At 40.5% G+C, this 22,446-nt stretch overlaps 1 protein-coding gene across 1 annotated transcript; it reads right to left on the reverse strand.

Annotated features, from left to right (window-relative positions):
- Positions 1 to 2,791: 2,791 nt before the first annotated feature.
- Positions 2,792 to 6,298, reverse strand: LOC138887149 (uncharacterized). The gene is made up of 3 exons (XM_070168865.1): positions 5,956 to 6,298; positions 5,614 to 5,853; positions 2,792 to 2,886 (listed from the first exon to the last, which is right to left on the reverse strand). Exons 1-3 carry the CDS (start codon positions 6,296 to 6,298, stop codon positions 2,792 to 2,794), a joined length of 678 nt encoding a protein of 225 aa, XP_070024966.1.
- Positions 6,299 to 22,446: the final 16,148 nt, after the last annotated feature.

Here is a 22,446-nt window from a genome sequence, read left to right on the forward strand (position 1 = left end):
ATTAAATTATTTGGGCTAGATTCGAGCCGTCCGAAGATTGATTCGCACAGGAAGAGATTTTTAGAGTAGTGATTTGGCTTGTTTGACGTAAGTATCTTGCCTAACCTTGTGTGGCAGATTACCCCTTAGGATTTAGCCTTAATTGTTATTTGTGTTATTATGTGAAAAATACCGTGTACATAAGATGGCGAACGTGTACACGGGTTCTATGTTTGGTTTATGACCGAATTTGATCTGAGGTTGCACTTATTATCTTCTTTTGATTAGGAGACCTATATGCTAAGTGTATTCACTTTAGATGAATACTTGAGTTTACTTTTTCATGCTAGAGATCATATTTTAGGTTTTTATTTCACAAATTTGCCAAGTTGGGCATTTCTGAGATTGTTGCTAAATTGAATTAACTGAATTCATGCTTATATGTCGAACACCCATCCATATTTCTTAATTTATATGTCCTTGAGCACTGCATTGCCAGATTGTGAGTTTATGTCTTGATGACAATTGTTGACATGTTGTATTTTGGCACATATAGACATGTTGGGCAGATTGTTTGGGTGTTGGCATGAGGTCTTTACCGTGCTATTGTTATTATTGATATTATACATGTAGCGAGATAAGGTGGACTATATCGAGTTTGCATATGTTTCAAGACAATGTAGGATGAATTGTTAATACACGTGTGATGGGACAGGGAGGGCATTTACTTTATTTTAGAACATGTGTGAGATAAGGTTGGTATTGTAATGTTATTGCACGTGATGGTTTCAGGGGTTATTCTTGCTGTGATTATGTGATGTTTTATGTTATTGTTTTGATGAGACAAAAGTAATATGTTATTATACTCGTGTTCATTGATACTTTGTGCTGTATTTTCATAAACTGTGAAATTTCGTTTGTCATGCTATTTCATATGTCGTCTCTTCTATTTGATGATTTGTTTATATTATTTTCCCAATTCATATTAAATTGACAATTATTGATTTGTCTAACAGGCTATTTTCCTAGTGAGTATCGTATGACTTTAACATCATCACTACTTCACGGGGTTTAGTCTTGATACTTGCTGGGTACTGATTGTGATGTACTCATACTACGCTTCTGGACATCTTTTTGTGTAAATACTCAAATGGGTCCTAGTAGTGTTTCAGACTAGGTTTGGAGTTCACACAAAGACTCAGGGTGAGCTACACTTCATGGATCTATTTTGCAGTTTATGTGTCCCTATTCTATTATTATTCTTGTCTATCTGTATTTTAGATAGATGGTTATGTATTTAGCAATATTTTCTTATCGTAGTAGTTCATGCACTTGTACCACCTAGTTTTGGGGTTATGCGATGTTGGTCATGTTTAGGTCGTATTATGACTTTATCAGTTGTTGTTATTGTTTTGGATTATTATTGTCTTCATTTATGCTATCTTTATATTAATTTAAGAGAATGGACTTCATTCAGGTGGAATGCAAGTTTAGCTTGCTTAGCAAGTTCGGCTAGGCGTCATCACAACCTTAAGTTGGGATATGGGTCGTGACATTTGCACTAGACTTGATATAGCTTTTGTTTTTTAAATCCTTTGTAGATAATTGCCTTATCCTGGTCATGATCACTAGGTTGCGGTCAAGCCTATATGTTCTTCTTTTGATCTACAAAAGGGTTGATACTCTTGAAGTAGTTAGTATTCTGACACTGACTTTGGCGGTTGTATAGATGATTATAAATCCACATCTGATTATATTTTCACTTTTGTTGTTGGTGCCAATTCCTAAAAGAGCATAAATCAGATGTTGGTTACGTCATCAATAATTGTCACGACCCGAATTTCTCACCGTCGAGATTGTGATGGCGCCTAACATCGCTCTCACTAGGCAAGCCAATGTAAGAGAATTGTTCACATTTTTCCTTTACCTTTTTATAATTAAAAATTTAACAAAAACTAAATAAGAGGAAATAAATACGGAAGTACATGATTAACTGATTATCCTTATACTATTAGCAAAATCGAAATAGTTACCACCCAGAAAATGGTGTCACAACTCACAAACATTCTATGAATACTACAAGTAAGGGTTTGAAAGAAAATACATCTATCTTGATGAAAATAAAACAGAAGTGTGGAAAACATAGGAGGGGACGCCAGGGCATGCAGACGTCTGTAGGTCTTTCTTGGTTCTCTTGAATGAAGTATTAGCAACCGACCTCTCAGTCTGCCACTACCAGCTCCAAAATATGCATAAAAAGTGTAGAGTTCAGTATCAGTACAACCGACCCTATGTGCTGGTAAGTGTCGAGCCTAACCTCGACGAAGTAGTGACGAGGCTATGGCAGGGCATATACAATATAACCTACAACAGTATATAATAAAGCAAAAAGAAAGTGCGAAATGAAGTAGAATAGTAATTTGCAGCAAGTAAATGCGGAACCTAGATATTTTGCCAATACTCAGCTATAACCAATCCTTAAGAGAATTACAATGCCACAGAATAAAATCACAGCAGAGGAAGATTACATAAACAACAAAAGGATGCGGCCCATTACGATCCCACCATATAATAAGTGACAATATGAACGTTCACCTTTATTACTCCTTGTTGAGGCATGCAACCCGATCCCACTTATCCGCCCTTATTACTTCTTGTTGCGGCGTGCAACCCGATCCCACCGGACAATCACATTTCACCCTTTTTCCTCCTGTTGTGGCGTGCAACCCGATCCCACCATATTAGTACCAATCACAAGATAAGAACAAGTATTTCATAATTTAGCTCAAAACCTACCATAATTAGTTAAATACTACACAGCGAGACCAACCAAAGTGTACCATGAAGCACCAATAACCCAACTTAAACCAACAATGTAATATAATGAAACTAAGGAACAATTGATACCTTCAATAGAGAAAACAACATTTAAGAAGCAATTAGACATGGAAACATTAATAATCATGTAGCAGTTAAGACAGAAAAACAATATATTAAGAACGGGGAAGGGAACAGGCTAAACAAATAATTTGGCAGCGCATAGGTACTCGTCACCACACCTATACGCCACAAACATGGAATTTAACATAGCAATTAAGTCGGGGATCCCTAATCCCTCAATTCAAGGTTAGATCAAACACTTACCTCAAGTTAACGGGCAATTCAAAGCTCAATTACCACTTTACCTCTTGATTCCACCTCCAATCCACTCCTATCTAGTCATAATTAACTTAATAATATCAATTAACTCTAAAGAAATCAATTCCAATGCATAATTGTATATTCCCCAACATTTTCCCCAAAAAGTCAAAAACCGACCCCGGACCCGCTTGGTCAAAACCCGAATTCGGACCAACACCCGATTACCCATTACCCCTAGCCCAAATATACAATTTGTTTTGGAATCCGACCTCAATTTGAGGTCTAATTCCCCAAATTTCGAAATCCCTAAGTTCTGCCCTAAAACACCTAATTCCACCACGAAAAATCCTAGATTCTAGGATAAAATCTTGTGAAAATAAGTAAAAGATTGAAAGAAATGAGTTAAGAATCATTTACCTATTATTTGGGGAAGAACAAGACTTTGAAAAATCGCCTCTTGAATTTTAGGTTTTGAAAATGGGAGAATGAATGAAAAATCCCATCTAAGATCCTTTTACTCAGCTGTAGATGTCGCAATTGCGACCTGAGCTTCACAATTGCGAAGATCGCAAATACGAAGAAGCTATTGCAAATGCGAAGCCCTTCACAGTCCTGTTGCCATCGTAATTGTGAGGAAAGATCACATTTGCAATCTCTGACCCCTCGCAAATGCGAGTAAATGTTCGCATTTGCGAACATCCCTAGACCCCCTTCGAAATTGCAAAGATTTGTTCGCATTTAGGAACTCTGCTTGTCCAGGCTTTCTTCACAATTGCGATAAATTCCTCGCAATTGCCATGCCCGCTTGGTTCGTATTTGCAAAGCCTCATCTCACAATTGCAAGATCAGAGTCCTGCTACAGACACCAGTTACACCAGCAAATTTCTAAGTTCCAAAATCACTCCGTAGCCTATCCAAAACTCACCCGAGCCCTCGGGGCTCCAAACCAAACATGAACACAAGTCTTAAAACATCATACAAACTTGCTCATGCGATCATATTGCCAAAATAACACCTAGAACTATGATTTTAGCACCAAATTGCATGAAACTTTCAAGATCATTCCAAAACTTCTATTTTTTCAACCAAAAGTCCGAATCACGTCAAATAAACTCCATTTTCACCAAATTTCACAGACATGACTTAAATATCATATTAAACATATACCGGGCTTTGGAAACAAAATACGGTCCCGATACCAACGAGATCACACATTAATTAGTTTCTCAAAACCTTTGAGATTTCAGTTTAACATTTTTTTATCAAAAATTTATTTCTCGGACTGGAGACCTCGGAATTCAATTCTGGGCATACGCCTGGTCCCATATTTTACTACGGACCATCCGGGATTGTCAAGACACGGGTCCAGATCCGTTTACTCAAAATATTGACCGAAGTCAACTAAAATCAACTTTTAAAGGCAAAAATTATTATTTTCCACATAAAGGCTTTCCAGAATTGCGCTCGTACTGTGCACACAAATTGAGAAGAGAAAAAATGAGGTTTTTAAGTCATTGGAACGAGGATTCAAGTTCTAAAATAGAAGATGACCTTTTGGGTCATCACATTCTCTACCTCTAAAACAACCGTTCGTCCTCGAACGGATATAGAAAAGTACTTGAGTCAGTGAAAATATGGGGATATATGCTCTGTATATTGGACTCGGACTCCCAGGTAGCTTCCTCAATAGGCTAACCTTTCCACTGCACACGAACCAAAGGATAACTCTTCGATCTCAATTGTCGAACCTGCCGGTCTAGAATAGCTACCGGCTCCTCCTCAATGTCAAATCCTTGTCCAACTAGACAGTGTTGAAATCTAACACATGGGATGGATCACTATAATACTTCCGAAGCATGGAAACATGAAATACAGGATGCACTACCAGATAAACCTAGCGGCAACGCAAGTCTGTAATCCACTTCTCCCACTCGATCAAGGATCCCAAAAGTCCCGATAAACCTAGGGCTTAACTTGCCCTTCTTCCAAAATCTCATCATGCCCTTCATGGGCGACACTCGAAGCAACACTCTCTCTCCGACCATGAATGACACATCATGAACCTTACGGTCGGCATAACTCTTTTACCTGGACTGAGCTGCACAAATCCTATCCTGAATGATATTAACCTTATCCAAGGCATCCTTTGCTAAATTTGTACCCAATAACCGAGCCTCCCCTGGCTCAAATCACCCAACTGTCGATCGACACCGTCTACCATATAATGCCTCATAGGGAGCCATCTAGATGCTCGACTGGTAGTTTTTGTTGTAGTCAAACTCCGCTAATGACAAGAATTGATCCCAAGAAAGTCAATAACACAGGCGCAGAGCATATCCTCCAAAATCTGAATAGTACGCTCGGACTGTCCATCCATCTGAGGATGAAATGTTATGCTCAACTCGACCCGCGTACCTAACTCACGTTGTACTACCCTACAGAAATGTGAGGTAAATAATGTACCTCGATCCAAAATGGTAGACATGGGCATACCATGGAGATGAACAATCTCACGGATATAGATCTCAGCCAACTGCTCCGAATAATAAGAAACTACCATAGGAATGAAATGCGCTGACTTAGTCAGCCCATCCACAATAACCCATACTTCATCGAACTTCCTTCGAGTCTGTGGGAATCCAACAACGAAATCTATAGTGATACGCTTCCACTTCCACTCAGGAATCTCAATTTTCTGAAGCAAACCACCAGGTCTTTGATGCTCGTACTTTACTTACTGACAATTCAAACACCGAGCTACATATGCAACAATGTCCTTCTTCATCCTCTTCCACTAATAATGTTGCTGCAAGTCCTGATACATCTTAGCAGTACCCGGATGAATAGAATACCGGGAACTATGGCCCTCCTCTAGAATCAACTGACGAAGCCCATTCAAATTAGGCACACAAACACGGACATGGATCCTCAAAACTCCATCATCTCCAACTATAACCTGCTTGGCATCACTGTACCGCACTTTGTCCCTAAGGACAAGCAAATGAGGATAATCATACTGCCTCTCCCTGATACGCTCAAGCAAGAAAGACCGAGCGACTATACAAGCTAGAACACGGCTGGGCTCTGAAACATCCAACCTCATGAACTGGCTGGCCAAAGCCTGGACATCTAAAGCAAGTAGTCTCTCACCTACTAGAATATACACAAGCCTACCCATACTAGCTGACTTCCTACTCAAAGCATCGGCCACCACATTGGCCTTCCCAAGATGATACAAGATGGTGATATCATAGTCCTTCAGTATCTCCAACCACCTTCTCTACCTCAAATTGAGCTCCTTCTGCTTGAACAAATACTGCAAAATCTTGTAATTTGTGAACACCTCACACGACATGCCATATAGATAGTGCATCCAAATCTTCAGCGCATGAACAATGTCTACTAGCTCCAAGTCATGAACTGGATAATTCTTCTCGTAAATCTTCAACTACCGCGAATCATATTCAATAACCTTGCCATTCTGCATCAACACTGCACCAAGTCCAATACGAGATGCGTCGCAATACATTGTATAGGGCCCTGAACCTGTAGGCAACACCAACAAGGGCGTCGTAGTCAAAGTTGTCTTGAGCTTCTAAAAGCTCGCCTCACACTCATCTGACCATCTGAACGGGGCACCCTTCTGGGTCAACTTGGTAATCGGGGATCCTATAGATGAAAACCCTTCCACCAACCGCCGGTAATAACCCGCCAAACCCAAGAAACTCCAGATCTCTGTAGCTGATGTGGGTCTAGGCCAGTCCTTGACTGCCTCAATCTTCTTAGGATCCACCTTAATATCCTCTGCTAATATGACATGACCCAAGAAAGCAACTTAACTCAACCAAAATTCACACTTCAAAAACTTAGCATATAATTGGTTGTCTCTCATAGTCTGAAGAATAATCTGAAGATATTGTTCATGCTCCTCTCAGCTGCTGGAGTAGATCAAGATATCATCAATGAAAACTATCACAAATGAATCCAGATAGGGCTTGAACACCCAGTTCATCAAATCCATAAATGTTTTGGGGTCATTTGTCAACCCAAATGACATCACTAGAAACTCATAGTTCTCATACGGAGTGCGAAAAGTTGTCTTAGGGACATCGGATGCCCTAATACTCAACTGATGGTGCCAGACCTCAAATCGATCTTTGAAAACACCATGGCACCCTGAAGCTGATTAAATAAATCATCAATCCTAGGCAATTGATACTTGTTCTTGATAGTGACTTTGTTCAACTGTCGATAGTCTATGCATATCCTCGTCGACCCATCTTTCTTCTTTACAAATAATACCAGCACACCCTAGGGCGAGACACTAGGTCTAATAATGCCCTTATCGAGCAGGTCTTGCAACTGCTCCTTCAAATCTGGCAGGGCTATGCAGTACGACAGAATAGAAATGGGCTGAGTGCCCGGAGGAAAATCAAGGCAAAAGTCAATATCCATGTCGGGTGGCATCCCCAGTAGGTCTGCAGGAAATACCTCTGGAAACTCCTGAACAACTGGCAGAGAATCCATAGAAGGAACCTTAGACACTAGAATCACGAACATAAGCCAAATAAGGCAAACACCCCTTCTCGACCATATGTAGAGCCTTCATATAAGAGATAACCCTGCTGGTAGAATTACTAGGAGTCCCTCTCCACTCCAATCGCGGCAACCCCGACAAAGCTAAGGTCACGATCTTGGCGTGACAGTCTAATATAGCATGATAAGGTAACAACCAATCCATCCCCAAAATGACATCAAAATCTACCATATCGAGAAGTAGGAGATATACGCTGGTCTCAAGACCCTCAATGATAACCACACACGAGTGATAGACATGATCTACAATAATAGAATCCCCTACTAGTGTGGACACATACACGGGAGTACTCAAAGAATCATGAGGCACAACCAAATATGAAGCTTAATAATATAACACATAGGAGTATGTAGACCTTGAATCAAATAGAACCGAAGCATCTCTACTGCAAAATAAAATAGTAAATATGATAGCAGCATCGGAGGACTCAACCTCAGACCTGGCTGGGAAAGCATAACATCAGGGTTGGGTCCCACCACTCTGAGTCATATCCCTGGGATGGCCTCCTGTTGGTTGGCAACCCCCTCTAGCAGTCTGGCCTCCACCTCTAACGGCCTGACCTCCACCTCTAGCGGGCTGACCCCTACCTCTAGCTGGCTAAACAGGCAGTTCCGGAATCATGGCATGAGAACCCTGCTGATGTGACTAAACACCCACTAATTTCGGATAGGTCCTCCGAACATGCCCATAATCACCACACTCAAAACATCCATTTGAATACTGCGGTTGAGGAAACTGAGACTGACCTTGACAGTCTGACTAACTGCGATAATAACTCTAAAGAGGAGGCACTTTGATAGGAGCTGGCGGTACGCTATAACCTGGTTGTCCTGAAGGAGGTACATAAGGACCACGACCCCCTGAAGCTCCATGGGATGTCTGAAGTGTTGAATGAAACAGCCTGGGATAATTTCCTCTACCAAAAGTACCTCGACCTCTAGATGAGGCCCTACTAAATCCACCGGAGTGACGAGGCCTCTTGTCAAACCCCTAACCACTCCCCTAAGCTAAAACCATCTCAACTCGTCTGGCCACATTAGCTGCATCCTGAAAAGAAATCTCACTCCCTGTCTCTTGAACCATCTGCAATCTAATAGGCTGAACAAGTTCCTCAACAAACCTCATCACCCTTTCTCTCTCGGTATGAAGTATAAGAAGAGCATGAAAGGCCAAATCAACAAATCTAGTCTCATACTAAGTGATAGTCATAGAACCCTACCGAAGGCACTCAAACTACCTCCGATAGTCCTCTCTCTAAGTGATAGGAAGATACTTCTCCAAGAATAGCTGAGAAAATTGGTCCCAAGTGAGAGCTGGCGACCCAGCTGGTCTGGCCAAACAATAATCCCTCCACTATTTCTTAGTGGAACCTGCAAACGAAAGGTAGCAAAGTCGACCCCATTGGTCTCCACTATCCCCATGTTCCGTAATACCTCGTTACAATTGTCCAGATAGTCATGGGGATCCTCTAAAGATGTTCGCCATAAGTAGTGGTAAAAAGCTTGGTAAACCTATCCAACCTCCACAAAGCATAAGAAGACATAGTTGATCCATCTTTGGTTTGTGCTACAATACCCGGCGTAACTACCCCAACTGGATAAGCTACTGGAGTTTGAAATTGGGGAGCTATCTGCTCCGGAGTATGAGTAGCGGGAGTCTGTGCTCCTCCCCTAGCTCGAGAGACGGCTGGTGCTACAGGGAATGTACTAGCTTAAGTAAAACTCTCCATAAGGCCCACTAGACGGACCAAAGCATCCTGAAGTACCAGGGTAGCGATGAACCCCTTTGGAACCTGAGCTGACCCCGCTGGAATGGTCTGGGCCGGAACCTCATCATCAAACTCTACCTAAGGCTCCGCCGCTGATGTTTCTGCTTGAGCTCTAGGTTGAGCCCTGCCCTTGCCTCAGCCTCTAGCACGGCCTCGGTCTCACCTTCTACCTCTCAAAGGATCTGCCACTGGGGGCTCAGGCTGCTGATCAGCTGATGAAGCGGTACATGTTCTCGCCATTTGCGAAGGAACAAAGTAGAGAGTTCAATTAGCATTGAGAGATCAAATCGCACGACAGAGAAGAATAGAAGTGAAATTGTTCCTAATTCTGTAGCCTCTGGGGATAAGCATAGATGTCTTTGTACCAATCCCTCAGACTCTACCTAGCGTGTTTGTGAATTCTGCGACCTAGGCAACCTAGTGCTCTAATACCAACTTTTCACGACCTGAATTTCCCACTGTCGGGATTGTGATGCCGCCTAACATCGCACTCGCTAGGCAATCCAATATTAGAGAATTGTTCACCTTTTTCTTGTACCTTTTTATAATTAAAATTTAACAAAAACTAAATCAGCGAAAATAAAAGCGAAAGTACATGATTAACTGATTATACTTATACTCTTAGCAAAACCAAAATAGTTACCACCAGAAACTGGTGTCGCAACTCACGAACATTCTATGAATACTACAAGTAAGGGTTTGAAAGAAACTACATTTGTCTCGAAGGAAAATAAAATAGAAGTGAGGAAAACATAGGAGGATGCCAGGGCCTGCGGATGTCTATAGGACTACCTTGGGTCTCCTGAATGAAGTATCAGTAACCGACCTCTCGATCAGCCACTACCAGCTTCGAAATCTGCTTAGAAAGAGTAGAGTACAGTATCAGCACAACTGACCCCATGTACTGGTAAGTGTCGAGCCTAACCTCGATGAAGTAGTGATAAGGCTACGGCAGGGCATATACAATATAACCTACAACAGTATATAATAAAGCAAAAAGGAAGTGGCAAGCTCCGCCAGAAGTGGAGAAAAGCGACATACAACCAATGGCCATTGATTTTATTTAATCTGACGGTCTAGAATTGACCATCTTGTCTCTATTTAACTGTCCGAAATAGCCCACCCCCCCCCCCAGACCCTCCCCCTCCCCTTCACCTCAAACCTTGAACCCTAAAGTGACCGCCGCCCTTGGATACTCACCTTCATCTCTGGTGGCGGCGACGCCATAAACCACCCCAATCCTCACAAAATCAACACCCCAAACTCCCCTTCATTTCCCCATTCCAAATCTTCACTTCTTTTCCCTCGAATCCTCACAGAACGCATCGAATATTAGATCAAAGCTTGAACCCTAAAATCCTAAAAATCAAATTAGCGAGGTTTTTAAAAAGATTTGAGGTTGGAATCGACTTTAGTCGTGTGTTTTCAGTCGAGAACGCATGATTAAGGTCTATCTCGGCAAAAAAATCAAAGTTTCTTTGAAGATTAGTTCGAGACTCATTTTTGCCTGGCCTGATAGGTATTTTCTAGTATTTTCTCTTTTTCGTTTTTCTTAATTTCTTCTATTCTCCTTCTTTTTCTTTTGTGTTCTCAAAATATACCTCTGCATGTGTTTCTTTTAAGTTAGAATTAATGTTAGTTATTAGCTTCTTCAGTTTTGTTTTAATTCGTTAGGTTTAGTTTGTTTGATTGTTCTCTTTAGTTTTGGGCCGTTTGAGAGCATTTGGTTCATGAGGTTTGATTGAAATCTGAATTGCCCCTTTTTCTGCCTTCTCGTTTCTTCTGAATTTTTGATTTGGACCTGGGCACAAAGAAAAGGTATTAGCCCAGGTCTTGTTAGAATCAGGCTGGTTTGAGTCTTTGGGTCGAATTGACCCATGAATTTTCTGAGGGTAATTAACAGAGTTTCAAGGGTCAAATTAGGAAATCTAGGTGACGGAATCTGTAGTAACTGAATAGGAAGCTTCCAAGAAAGGGGGTTTGGGACTATTCTAAAATTCTGGAATTTACATCAGGGTTGCCTAAGCTAAAATGAAAATATCTGAAGGTTTTAAGTGAAAAACATGGTTTATTTCTGCTGCCCTAACATCTTGCCTATAAAGGCATCATTGCTTGGCATTCAAGTCAGAAAAAAAATAGGGGATCAAATTTGGAAGAAATCAGAAACGGCTAAGAAAGACTATAAAACACTAAAAAGGTCTGAAAAATTAGGAAACAATACAAAAAGGCACCACCAACACTGTTTCATTGAAGTTGTGTTAGTTTTCTTTGGGTTTCTTAAAAGATTGAAGTAATCTTGACTCTTTCTGGGATCAAAATGGTTTGATCAAGCTGAAACTATTTTTGTTGATTTGCTGAATCTCATCCTCTTCTGTTGCTAATTTTCTCACTGTCCTTTGCTTTAATTTCACTAGGTATTCCATGAATCTCTTTAACATGTGAAGTGTAACAAGAGAAGCCTTTGTAATTGATATGCAATTCAAGACTTTTATGTCTAATGAATGATAATTCATGTTGTAGTTTTGTGTTATTAGCTTTTTTGGATATGTTCATATATATAGTATGATTTTGTTTGAGTTTAGTTGGTAAATCTGGACAGAAACTATAATTATGGTGCTGGTGTTAGATGGTTTGAAATTCTGCTCTTATGAGGATTAATTAGGTGCTTTAGTTGTAAAAGTTCTGATGGATGAATAAGAACTTTGATCTGTAGTTACATATGTCATGTAGATTTCCTTGAGAATATTATCTGGGCTTAGTTAGTGTTGAGCATGATAGGGGTTTGAGTCACCTTATTCCAGTCAAGTATTCTCTCAATAATCTGCTTGCATTGAAGTTTTGGCACTGTTGGTAAAGGATTATGAATTCATGTGTTGATTTGTTCATTGCATTTACTAGTTAGTTGTTTCTTAAAATGAGCCAAGGTTTTAGTGAAATAACACTGAATTCATGTGGAAGTTGGTATAATAGGGGAATCATGAGTAATAGAGGTGTTGGCTTTCTGTTAAATCAGTTTAATGTTCGAGTCTTTTGATCTCAAATAGGAGGCCTCTGTTAAATTAATTTCTCATTTCAGTTTCAATGTCATACATGTAAGTAATTTAAACAAGTCTTGTATGGAGTCTTTTGTTACGTCAATGTCGTTTCAGCCTCAATGTCATATTTGCGTACAGGTTATCTATTTAAATTGGTGTCCGCTGGTTAATTAGTAGAATTAGAAATTAAGTGCTTCTGTATGGCTCGTCATGTTCGAGGCTCGATGTCAGGCCCAAAGGGAGAAACTTCCCTTCTCATTGGCGTGTGATTGACCCTAGTTTGAGAAACAAGCTTGTTTTCAAGCCCAGTACTGTGCACTATTTGTGCATCCCGTTTAGCTGTTGCGTAACTTATTTACAATTTGGGTAATCAATTTTTCAACTTCCTTGCCATATGATTATGACTAGGTTTTGGATTAAATGTCAAGATTTGATTAATTTCATAACTGGATTAAGCTAGAACTTTGCATCTTCCTAATGGGTATAAACAATTAGTTGAGGTGTGCCATATTACCCAAATGCATAGTTTATGGCCCTCGCAAGTTTGGTGTTGAACTTCCTTTAAAATCGGAATCGAGGTGTGGCGTGCCAAACAAAATCTTAAAATGCATGGCCCTCATTTAATTCATGTTGATCCCTAGGAATCAAGGTGTGCCATTTAGTTGAATTTCCCATGGACCTCGCAAAGTTAAAATGCACAGTTGCTTTAGTCACGTTATTTTAATAATTTACCTTCCTAAGCTCGGGTGCGCATTTATGTGACCCAAATCCAAATCTCAATAATGTTAGATAAAATATGTCGAGGACCGCGGGTGCATTTATGTGACGTGGTTCAAGACGTGTTTTAATAACGTTGCAATCTTCCTAAAAATGAATAAAAGCGGTTAAAAAGTTAAAATTGAACTATAGGCTAAAACATGTGTTTCAGTAAATAGGCCAATTATAACAGTTAAGCGACCGTGCTAGAACCACTGAACTCGAGAATGCCTAACACCCTCTCCCGGGTTAACAGAATTCCTTACCCGGATTTCTGTGTTCGCGGACTGTAAAACAGAGTCAATCTTTCCTCGATTCAAGATTTGAAACGGTGACATGTGACACCCTAAATTATCCCAAGTGGCGACTCTGAATCTTTAAAGAAATAAATCATGTTTCGATTGTCAATTTAAGTTGGAAAAAACTTCCTTACACCCTTCCGGGTTGGAAAAAGGAGGTGTGACATCTCTGGCGACTCTGCTGGGGATGAGAACCCAGAATCTCTGGTTCAGGGTTCAGAATTCGAGCTTAGAATACTTGTTGTATTTGGCTTATTTATTATCTGATTTTATTCACATGTTTGGGCCTAATGTGCTAAGTGCTACTTTTTACCGCTTTGATATTATATGAACTATATATAAACTGATACGAAACACTTCTCTTCTCATCTTCGGGGATGTGCACGCTGGCGTGACTCCCTATTCTGTTAGTGTCATACCTTGAAATAAGAAAGAGGCTCGGAAAAGTTACTAAGCCGGATGGCCTTTTGGTTCCCGGTACGTAGCCCCCTCCTCGGCTCGAGCTGTCCACTCGGGTACACAAGTCTAGAACAAATACCCAGGTTTTGAGCCTAGAATAACTCAGCCTCATACTGGATCCCTAGTAGGAATGTTTGTTTGCATCATGTGCATTTGACTTTGGAGACTCAACACAAGGATTGGGTCTATCTAGGACAGGTGTACCCGAAATGAAAAAGACCATCCTAATGCATCCTACTTGCTACTTGTGCATTCATTTGCTTCAGATTTGCATGTTGATCGGCTTATAGGGAAAGGTTGAGAGAAGGGAAGTCAATGTGAGGGCTGAGAGAGATAATTGCCTGTTTTTGAAAAATCGATGTCTAAAATATACTGAAACTCTACCGAAATTTTAAAGAAAAAAAAAGAAGAAAATTTTTGTTTTTTAAACAGAAGTAGTTGGTTTTTGTTTTGTCAAAATTGTCCGAACTACGCCAGTTTAATTCTCACCGGATGTAGGATACGTAGGCAACCCCCATCGGGTCCAACATCCCTTTTTGCAAAATTAGCCCAAAAAGAACCAAACTTTTATTGTCTTTGTGGTGAATAAGTAAGGTGATGCCATTCTTGTCAAAATTAGCCGAGTGTCTCTAAAAGGACGCCGGAAGGCTGTTTTTTGCAAGAACGGCCACCTTTGGTCTCTTTTTCGAATTTTTGGCCGGTTAGCAAACACAGCCTTAAAATATTCTCACGGAAGTGCTGAAAGGCCGTATTTTCAAAGCCGGATTTTTACTTTTGAAATGAAAATCTGAAAAAAAAAAAAAGTGGCAGCTTTGTTTTTGAGTCAAATGAATCATGATTTTTTTTGCTTAATCACCTTAATAAATGTGCAGAATGAGCACGAGTCAAAATTTGTCAATAACAGTCATAAACAAAATCTCTTTAGAGTTGAATATGTGGTGGGATGATCTGGGTAAATCAGGGCAAGATATGGTCAATCATTATTTGGGAAGTCTCACGGGGTTGTTGAAGATCAGTCCTAGAGGGGACATCATAAAGGCGTTGGTTACATTCTGGGACCCGGCCCACAATATGTTTCATTTCTCAGATTTTAAACTCACCCCAACTTTGGAAAAAATAGCCGGATATATTGGGAACGCCGAGGTTCCTCTAAGACACAAGTATCTGGTTACTCCAAGAGTCGTAAATGTGCACAGATTCCCAGATTACTTAAAGATAAGTGGGGGGTCCACAACCCAGAATTGGCAGCCGATTTTTCCACTCCGTAGTTTATATACCAGAGATACGGTCATATAGGGGTGTTTAACAATCCAGAAAACAAAATTTGTAGCAAAGGGAATCGCCTCAAAATGGGAAGAACACATGTGTTTTGCTTTTATGGTGGTCTTCTTGGGACTTCTGGTGTTTCCTAGGAAAGATGGAAATATCGATATACAAATATCTGGGGTTGTCAGCACTTTGCTTACTCAGGTCCAAAGCACCCTCGCACCCATGATAGTAGCTGAAATCTTTCGCGCTCTCACCGCCTACAAAGCCGGAGAAGACTTTTTTGAGGGGTGCAACTTGTTGTTGCAGATGTGGATGATTGAACATCTATGCTATCATCCCCAATTCATGAGTTATGGGTCGACAGATAAAACCTGCACAGAGGAATTCTATACAAGGGTTAATTGGATCAGCTTGCCAGAAGGGGTCACAAAATGGGTATCAAACCTCTGTTCCATCACTGCAAACCAAATAGAGTGGACGTTTGGATGGCTTCCTGTAGATGAGATCACATACATGCTAGCTACCGGGCCTTATTTCCTCTTGATGGGTCTTAGGAGTATCCAGCCTTATGCCCCATATCGGGTTTTGAGACATCTGGGGAGATGCTAAATAATTCCAAAAGATGAAGATCTTAGTGCTCAAGTAGTCGAGATTGGTCCTGATGGTCAGTTTCATGAAGCAGCAGTCCGCCAAATTTGGAGCGAGTGTCAATACTTGACGGCGAATACCTGTATACGTGATCGATCTAAAAGTGAAGTTTCACCTGGGTACCTTGCTTGGTATAAAAGGGAAATTGAGTTTGGGAGGCCGGCCAAAAGACCCCATCTTCAGGAATTTGTCGAGGCGTCACAAGAACAGTGGGCTTGGTTGGCCAAGGAGAATGAGTACAGGGCTACCATAAGCAAGCTAGATAAGCAAGTCAAGGATCTTCAATTCGAGAATGGTTTGCAAGCCGCAGAGGATGAGGGTGAAAAGAAAAAGCTAGCCAAAGAAAATGAGGCCCTTCGAGCCCAGATTCGGGAAATGAAAATAGTAGCCAAAAACCCCGCCAGAAGTGCAAAAGATGAAAAACTTATAAATAACCTTAGACAAAAGGTGAGTGAGTATGGCTTCGATTTGAACAAGGCAGAGGGCGAATTAGCAAGGGCTCGAACAAAGCTGGCTAAAAATGTGGAGGAACGAGAGCGCTTGGTTAAACAATTAAAAGAGAAATATGACAATGAGGTTGTGGGGTTGAAGAGAAGGGTCACCATCTTTGAGAACAAAATGATCAAGCAGGCAAAAGACATTAAGGCAGAAAGGGGAAAACTATTACGCAGTGATGACACAGTTAGAAAGAGATTTGTAACAACTTCAAGAATAGAATCATGTAGCCGAACAAACTTTGGAAGCCAGGTCCCAGCAGATTGGGCGTTTGTTGCAATAAAAGGGTGTCATAAGAGAGAGAGTCAGAAGGATCGCCGACTACATCGCGATAAAGTGTAGTAGTTGTGATGATATGACTAGATCCATGTTCTTTACCACCATGATGACCTTTGTCCGCCAGATACTGGAATATCTCTACCACCTCTAAAGGGATTTAGCGCGTAGGCCCGTGGCGAGACCGAATGATGTCCCATGGGCCCCAGGAGCAGTTGAGGCGTTGATGTATTCGTGATTTTCGAGTCTGTATTTTCATCTTTCTGTTGGAGTCTGTTAGTTTGTTTTTGAGTTTGTATTTTTATCTTTTCATAAAAGTCTGTTAGTGTCTTTTTGAGTCTGTTAGTTTTTGAGTCGTTGTAATCAAAGCATTTCCTTTTTATGAAAATTTGAAAATCCCAAAATACTTTATTTTTACATTTATCCCCCAAAACTATGCTTGGTCTGATTCATGCGGGGTCATGATACGTAGGCAATCTCCATAGGATCTGACCGTAAGCAAAAAAAAGAAAAGAAAAAGGAAAAGGGAGGAAAAGAAAGAGAAAAAAAAGAGAAAAGAAAAAGAAAAAAAGGGAAAAACAAGAGAGAAAAGAAAAGAAAAAGAGAGAGAAAGCAAGAAACTATGGGAAGGAAACAATGGAAAAGCAAGAGAGAGAAATAAGAGAATAAAAAGCAACGAGAAATCAAGCAAAGAAAGGCATGAGTGAAAAATAAAAGAGAGAGAGAGAGGAAGAAGTTGCAAATGGAAATTAGGGAAAGAGGGATGACGCAAGCAACTGATCAAATGCATAATAGAAATGGTTAACTGCTTAGGTGCATTGCATCCCCAATGTGCGGTTGTCTATATGTTAAATGCCCTAACACTAACGGGATGACCCCGTTTTGTTCCTTTGATATATACATAGTAGAAAGGTGGTTGGTTTGTGGTTCTCAAAGTAGTAACTCCTCTCGACAACATAAGGTTAAAAGGCAATGGTGGACAACAACAAAATTGGGTTGGTTGATACCGGCACCCGAAAGCAGTTGGTTGAACAGAACACTAGTTTGGCTGATGAGGTAATGATGTTAAGACAACACATGATGGACATGTATCAGACCTGGATGACCGGGAAGGCACCACCCCCGCCTCCACCTAGCCTCTTAGATGCTGCCTTTACCTAAACTTCAGTCATAGTGCCGGAAGATCCTCCATACTCTACAGATCCACCCGTTTATCACAGCTTTCCCAACCGTCCTAGTAGCTCTATCACTCATACTCCAATTACCTCTCCCCAAAATTGCCCTTATGTCATATCCACTATTCCCACCAATGAATATCCACTCAAAGCTCATGATGCCTAATACCACCCCGCAGAGGTTGCCCACAAAGTTCCTGACTCATACAAGAAGCGCCCTCGGGATGAGCTTCATGTTGAACATGAAAAGGTCATGGGAAAATAAGGGCAAGACGAGATATCCAGGAAGCTGAAAAGCATAGAACGGTCCTTAAAGAACCTGCAAGGGATGGGAGACTAGGTTAGCATGTCTTACAAAGAGTTGTGTATGTTCCCTGATATTCGCCTGCCCGCTGGGTTTAAAGTGCTAAAGTTTAATTTGTACGATGGATGTGGAGATCCGGTAGCCCATTTGAGGGATTATTGCAGTGAAATGAGAGGTTGGCAAGAAAGATGATTTGTTGATGGCGTATTTCAGTGAGAGCTTGACTGGGGCAGCTTTGGAATGGCATAATCGTCAAGATGTCAGTAAGTGGCATACATTGGGCGACGTGGCTCAAGATTTTGTGCGACGCTTTCAGTATAATATAGACATTGTCTCAGACCGCTCCTCCCTATCTCAAATGGAAAAGAACCCCAAGGAAAGTTTTAGGGATTTTTGGCTCAGATGGAATGAACAAGTTGCTCGGGATAGTCCTCCCACTGACAGAAAAGATGTTGTTGAGCCCCGCCGACGATATGGTCCAGTGGTCGTTCTTGCTAAACGCTTTCAGCCTCAATGTCGACCCCGTAGATATCCTTGTAATCCTCCCCACTGCTACTTCTCTCCACAGAACCCCCAAAATCGTACATCACTTCCCTGATACCCCATCCATAATGCACCACCATATGCTCCACATCCATGAGGCCTATGATGGCCCGCACTACTGCCACAAATGTTTCACTCGCCCCCTCACGGATATCATCCACCTTCCCACAAAAGGTTCCAACCGAGGCGAGAATATAAAATGAAAAGACTACTAAAAAAAGAAAATACTTTCACCCCTATTGGAGAATCGTATGCCAATCTGTTCCAAAGGTTGAGGCAATTGGACATATTGAAGCTGATTCAGATAAAAAGGCCAAACCCTCTTCCAAAGAAGTTTGATTTTTCTCAAAGGTGCGCATATTGCTAAGATGCTCCGGGGCATGACGTAGAAAAGTGTTGGCATCTGAAAGGAGCAGTCTAGAAGCTTATTGACGCATGTGCCATTACCGCGCAAAATCCAAATGCAGCAGATACCATCCAAAGTCCATTGCTTGAGACGCATATGGAGGACATGATTCATGTGGAAAAGGAATATGAGAACTATTCTGAGATCCTCATAGGGCCAGTTGCCACAAAGCTTTTAGTACTATCACTCTTGGTTCCGAAAGTTGATCATAAGAACGAGCCGGCCAAAGGGACCCAAAAGCAATTTGCTAAAGACAATGAGAGGAAGACTTGTGAATGTTCTAGCAATGTTGATGTTGAACTCAGTGGCTACGATGCAGAGCTTGGTAATTAGAAAGACGCTCCTCTTTTGGCTAGCTGGGGTGGAGTCTTGGCGGTTTATTTTGTTGTCATTTCTGTTGTCCGGGTTATTTTCTGGGTTGTAATCTGGATATTGTCTTGTGACTCAAACCCTTCTATCCTTTTATTTTACCTAGTTCGTTTAGTTACAGTAGCCCGTTTAGTGTTGTCTAGATTTGTTCCAGGGTTGTAACCCTAGTTTAGTTTGCTTGTTTTGTTGTTCAAACCCTTTTACCATTTGTCTAATGCAATTTTTTGTTTTCTATTATTTCTAGTCATTTTTGTTTGGTTCTATTTTCTTTTTATAGTCCTTTCCCTATTGAATCTAGTGACATGACATGCACGCATAACTCTCAGCCTGGTTTTAAAAAGTTAGTTTAATCGTGAAGCAATTTGGGAGATGATATGGACATTTGAGGAAATAAGTGAAGGAATTTTGAGATCACAAAGCCTGAATTGTGTGAAACTGGGGCAGATAGAACATAAAGAAGTACTATTGAAATGTATCCGTCCACATTAGGCTGAAGCAAAAGGCAAGTTCGCCCCAAATTGGCAGGGTCCGTTCATTGTAACGAGAGTGTTGTCCAATAGTGCTTTGTATTTAACAGATATAGAAGGCAAGTGTGTAGAAATGGCTATCAATTCTGATGTAGTAAAAAGATATTATGTATGAGTTCTTTGGTTAAGTTGTGTTTTTCTATACTTGGCACATTTTGAAGATTGGAATGATGAAGGCATTTCTTTCTGCTGTCCAAACTCTTTATCCTTTATTACCCCTTTTGAGCCTTATTTATTTCCTTTCACATCCCTTTTTTGGAATCAGTAGCAAGTCAGAAGCGCAAGCGTGAAAGATAAGTAAAGGAAAAAGAGAAAAGAAAAAGAATAGAAGAAAAAAGAAGAAGAAACAAAATGAAGAAAAAGAGAAGAAAAGAAAAAGAAAAAAACAACAACAAAACAACAAAAAGAGAAAAGGAAGAAAGAAAAGAAAAGAAGAAAAAGTGGAAGAAAAAGTAAGAAAGATCACAATAACAAAGTAATTTCTATGACATGAACTACGTTCAACCTGATTCCTTTTAAGGATACGTAGGTAGCCTCACGGTTCGATCCCATCAAAATAAAAATTCAAAAGTGCCCAAGCAAAGGAACTGGGACAGAAGTTATGGTTGTTGTAAGAAATCTGATTCCGAAAGTTGTAATTTTGAACCCATCTGAATTGTTTTGAGCCTTTTGATACCCTTTCTTTCTGACCCTGTCCAAAAGCCCATGTTACGGTCCAAAGAAAGATCTTCTGATCAGTCTTCAAGAGATGCCAAGTCGAGCAAGTAGAGGTGATTCATATCAGGGGAAACACTCCAGTCCAAGCAGGAAAAATAATGAAAATGAGAGAGTCTTATTAGTGAAAACCCTCACGGGTACCGTAAGGCGATGAAAGTTGAGAGAAATAAAAAATGAGAGCCTTATTGGTGAAAACCTTCACAGGCACAATAAGGCGACGGTGAGTTGAGAGAAAGAACAAAACGAGAGAGACTTGACGGTGAAAACACTTCGGTCACTACAAGTCGAATAGGGATTGTGAATCAGATTGGATAATCGGAGCATTGAAGCCAGTTTCATAATTTGGGGGTATAACAGGAGTTGAACATCAGACTTGCTTAACAGAATATCCATAGGTTCATGTCATGGTTATTAGAGTTGGTATCCATATCTGATAGGCTTCTATTTTGTAGTTTTCTTGTTAGGAATCATATCTTTCCATTGTCCTTTACTCTGTCCCTTTTGTCTTGTTTATTTCCTTTTCTTGAGTCTGTTTGGTCAGAACAAGTGAGAAATGACTTCAAAATTTGCCACCAGCTTCCCAATTGCACAAAACGGGATCTGGCTAGCACATCAAAGTGTCATAAGTCAAGAAAGAACAACAAGCGCACTGAGTTGGTCACAATCAACATGCTTTGGGATCCATGTGAAATACAAAGGTTTGGTATATATCAATTCATGAACAATGCAACAGATGGAGGGTGTTAGGTGAACGGATCAAAGGTATTTTGTGTGATAAGATTGACAAAGAAAGTGGTTAGTCAATAAACAAGCAAGGTCTTCGAGTAGAAATCAAAGTTATCATGGGAAGTGAAGGAGCAATTGCCCTCAAAGTCAAGGACACAAGCCAACCATCATATTTTTAAACTAACAAGATTTTTGTTTGATTGAAACAGGGGCAGAAAATTTTGTTGGTTTCGGAGAAACCCTCCGTAAGAAAGGCAAGCACCAGACAGGTTTGACCATAAATTCTCAGGACCCTCCAGGAAAATGGGACCTAATTTAAATTCAAAATAACCATGAGTAGCAAAATCTAGCATAAATGTACCCAAAGGAATATAAGTTGGCTTCAAAGTTTGTATTCTTTAGATAAGATTCAAATAGGAGTTTTCAGAACCCTCCTAAATAATGGGACCTAGCTTTAATATTTCCATTAGATAACAAGATTTAGCGTAAGTTCTATTGTAGGGAAGCATAATTCAGCCTTAAAAATTGTCACTCTTAAGATAAGACTTGATTTTGATTTTCAGTACCTTCCTGGATAATGGGATGTAGTTTTAAGACCTTCTTGGATAACGAGATTTAGCGAAAGTCATACCTTTAGAAAACATAATTCAGCTTTTAAAACTATCATTTAACTAGGAGTTGTTAGGACCCTCCTAGATAATGGGATCTAGCTTTCAAATTCTTAGTAATATTTGGTAACATGATTCAGTTTAACACTCACAGATGTGCCCACCTACCAAAATGGGGTAGAAGATTTTATTTGTTTTGTCTAGTTTTATTGAAATCAGGCGCCCACCTGGAGAGCACGGGAATGCAGTTCAAGTTCAGCAATCAGGCGCCCACCTGAAGAGCACGGGAATACAGTTCAAGTTCAGTAATTAGGCGCCCACCTGGAGAGCATGGGAATATAGTTCAATG

The sequence above is a fragment of the Nicotiana sylvestris genome, chromosome 3 (assembly GCF_000393655.2).
Source record: "Nicotiana sylvestris chromosome 3, ASM39365v2, whole genome shotgun sequence".
Classification (NCBI taxonomy): Eukaryota; Viridiplantae; Streptophyta; class Magnoliopsida; order Solanales; family Solanaceae; genus Nicotiana; species Nicotiana sylvestris.

Coding starts and splice junctions, on each gene's coding strand:
- LOC138887149 (XM_070168865.1), bottom strand. CDS start 6,298: ATGGGTAGGCTTGTGTATATTCTAGTAGGTGAGAGACTACTTGCTTTA. Junction 5,854..5,955: donor CCGGTATTCTATTCATCCGG/GTACTGCTAAGA, acceptor ATTGTCAGTAAG/TAAAGTACGAGCATCAAAGA. Junction 2,887..5,613: donor TGAGATTGTTCATCTCCATG/GTATGCCCATGT, acceptor TCTCTATTGAAG/GTATCAATTGTTCCTTAGTT.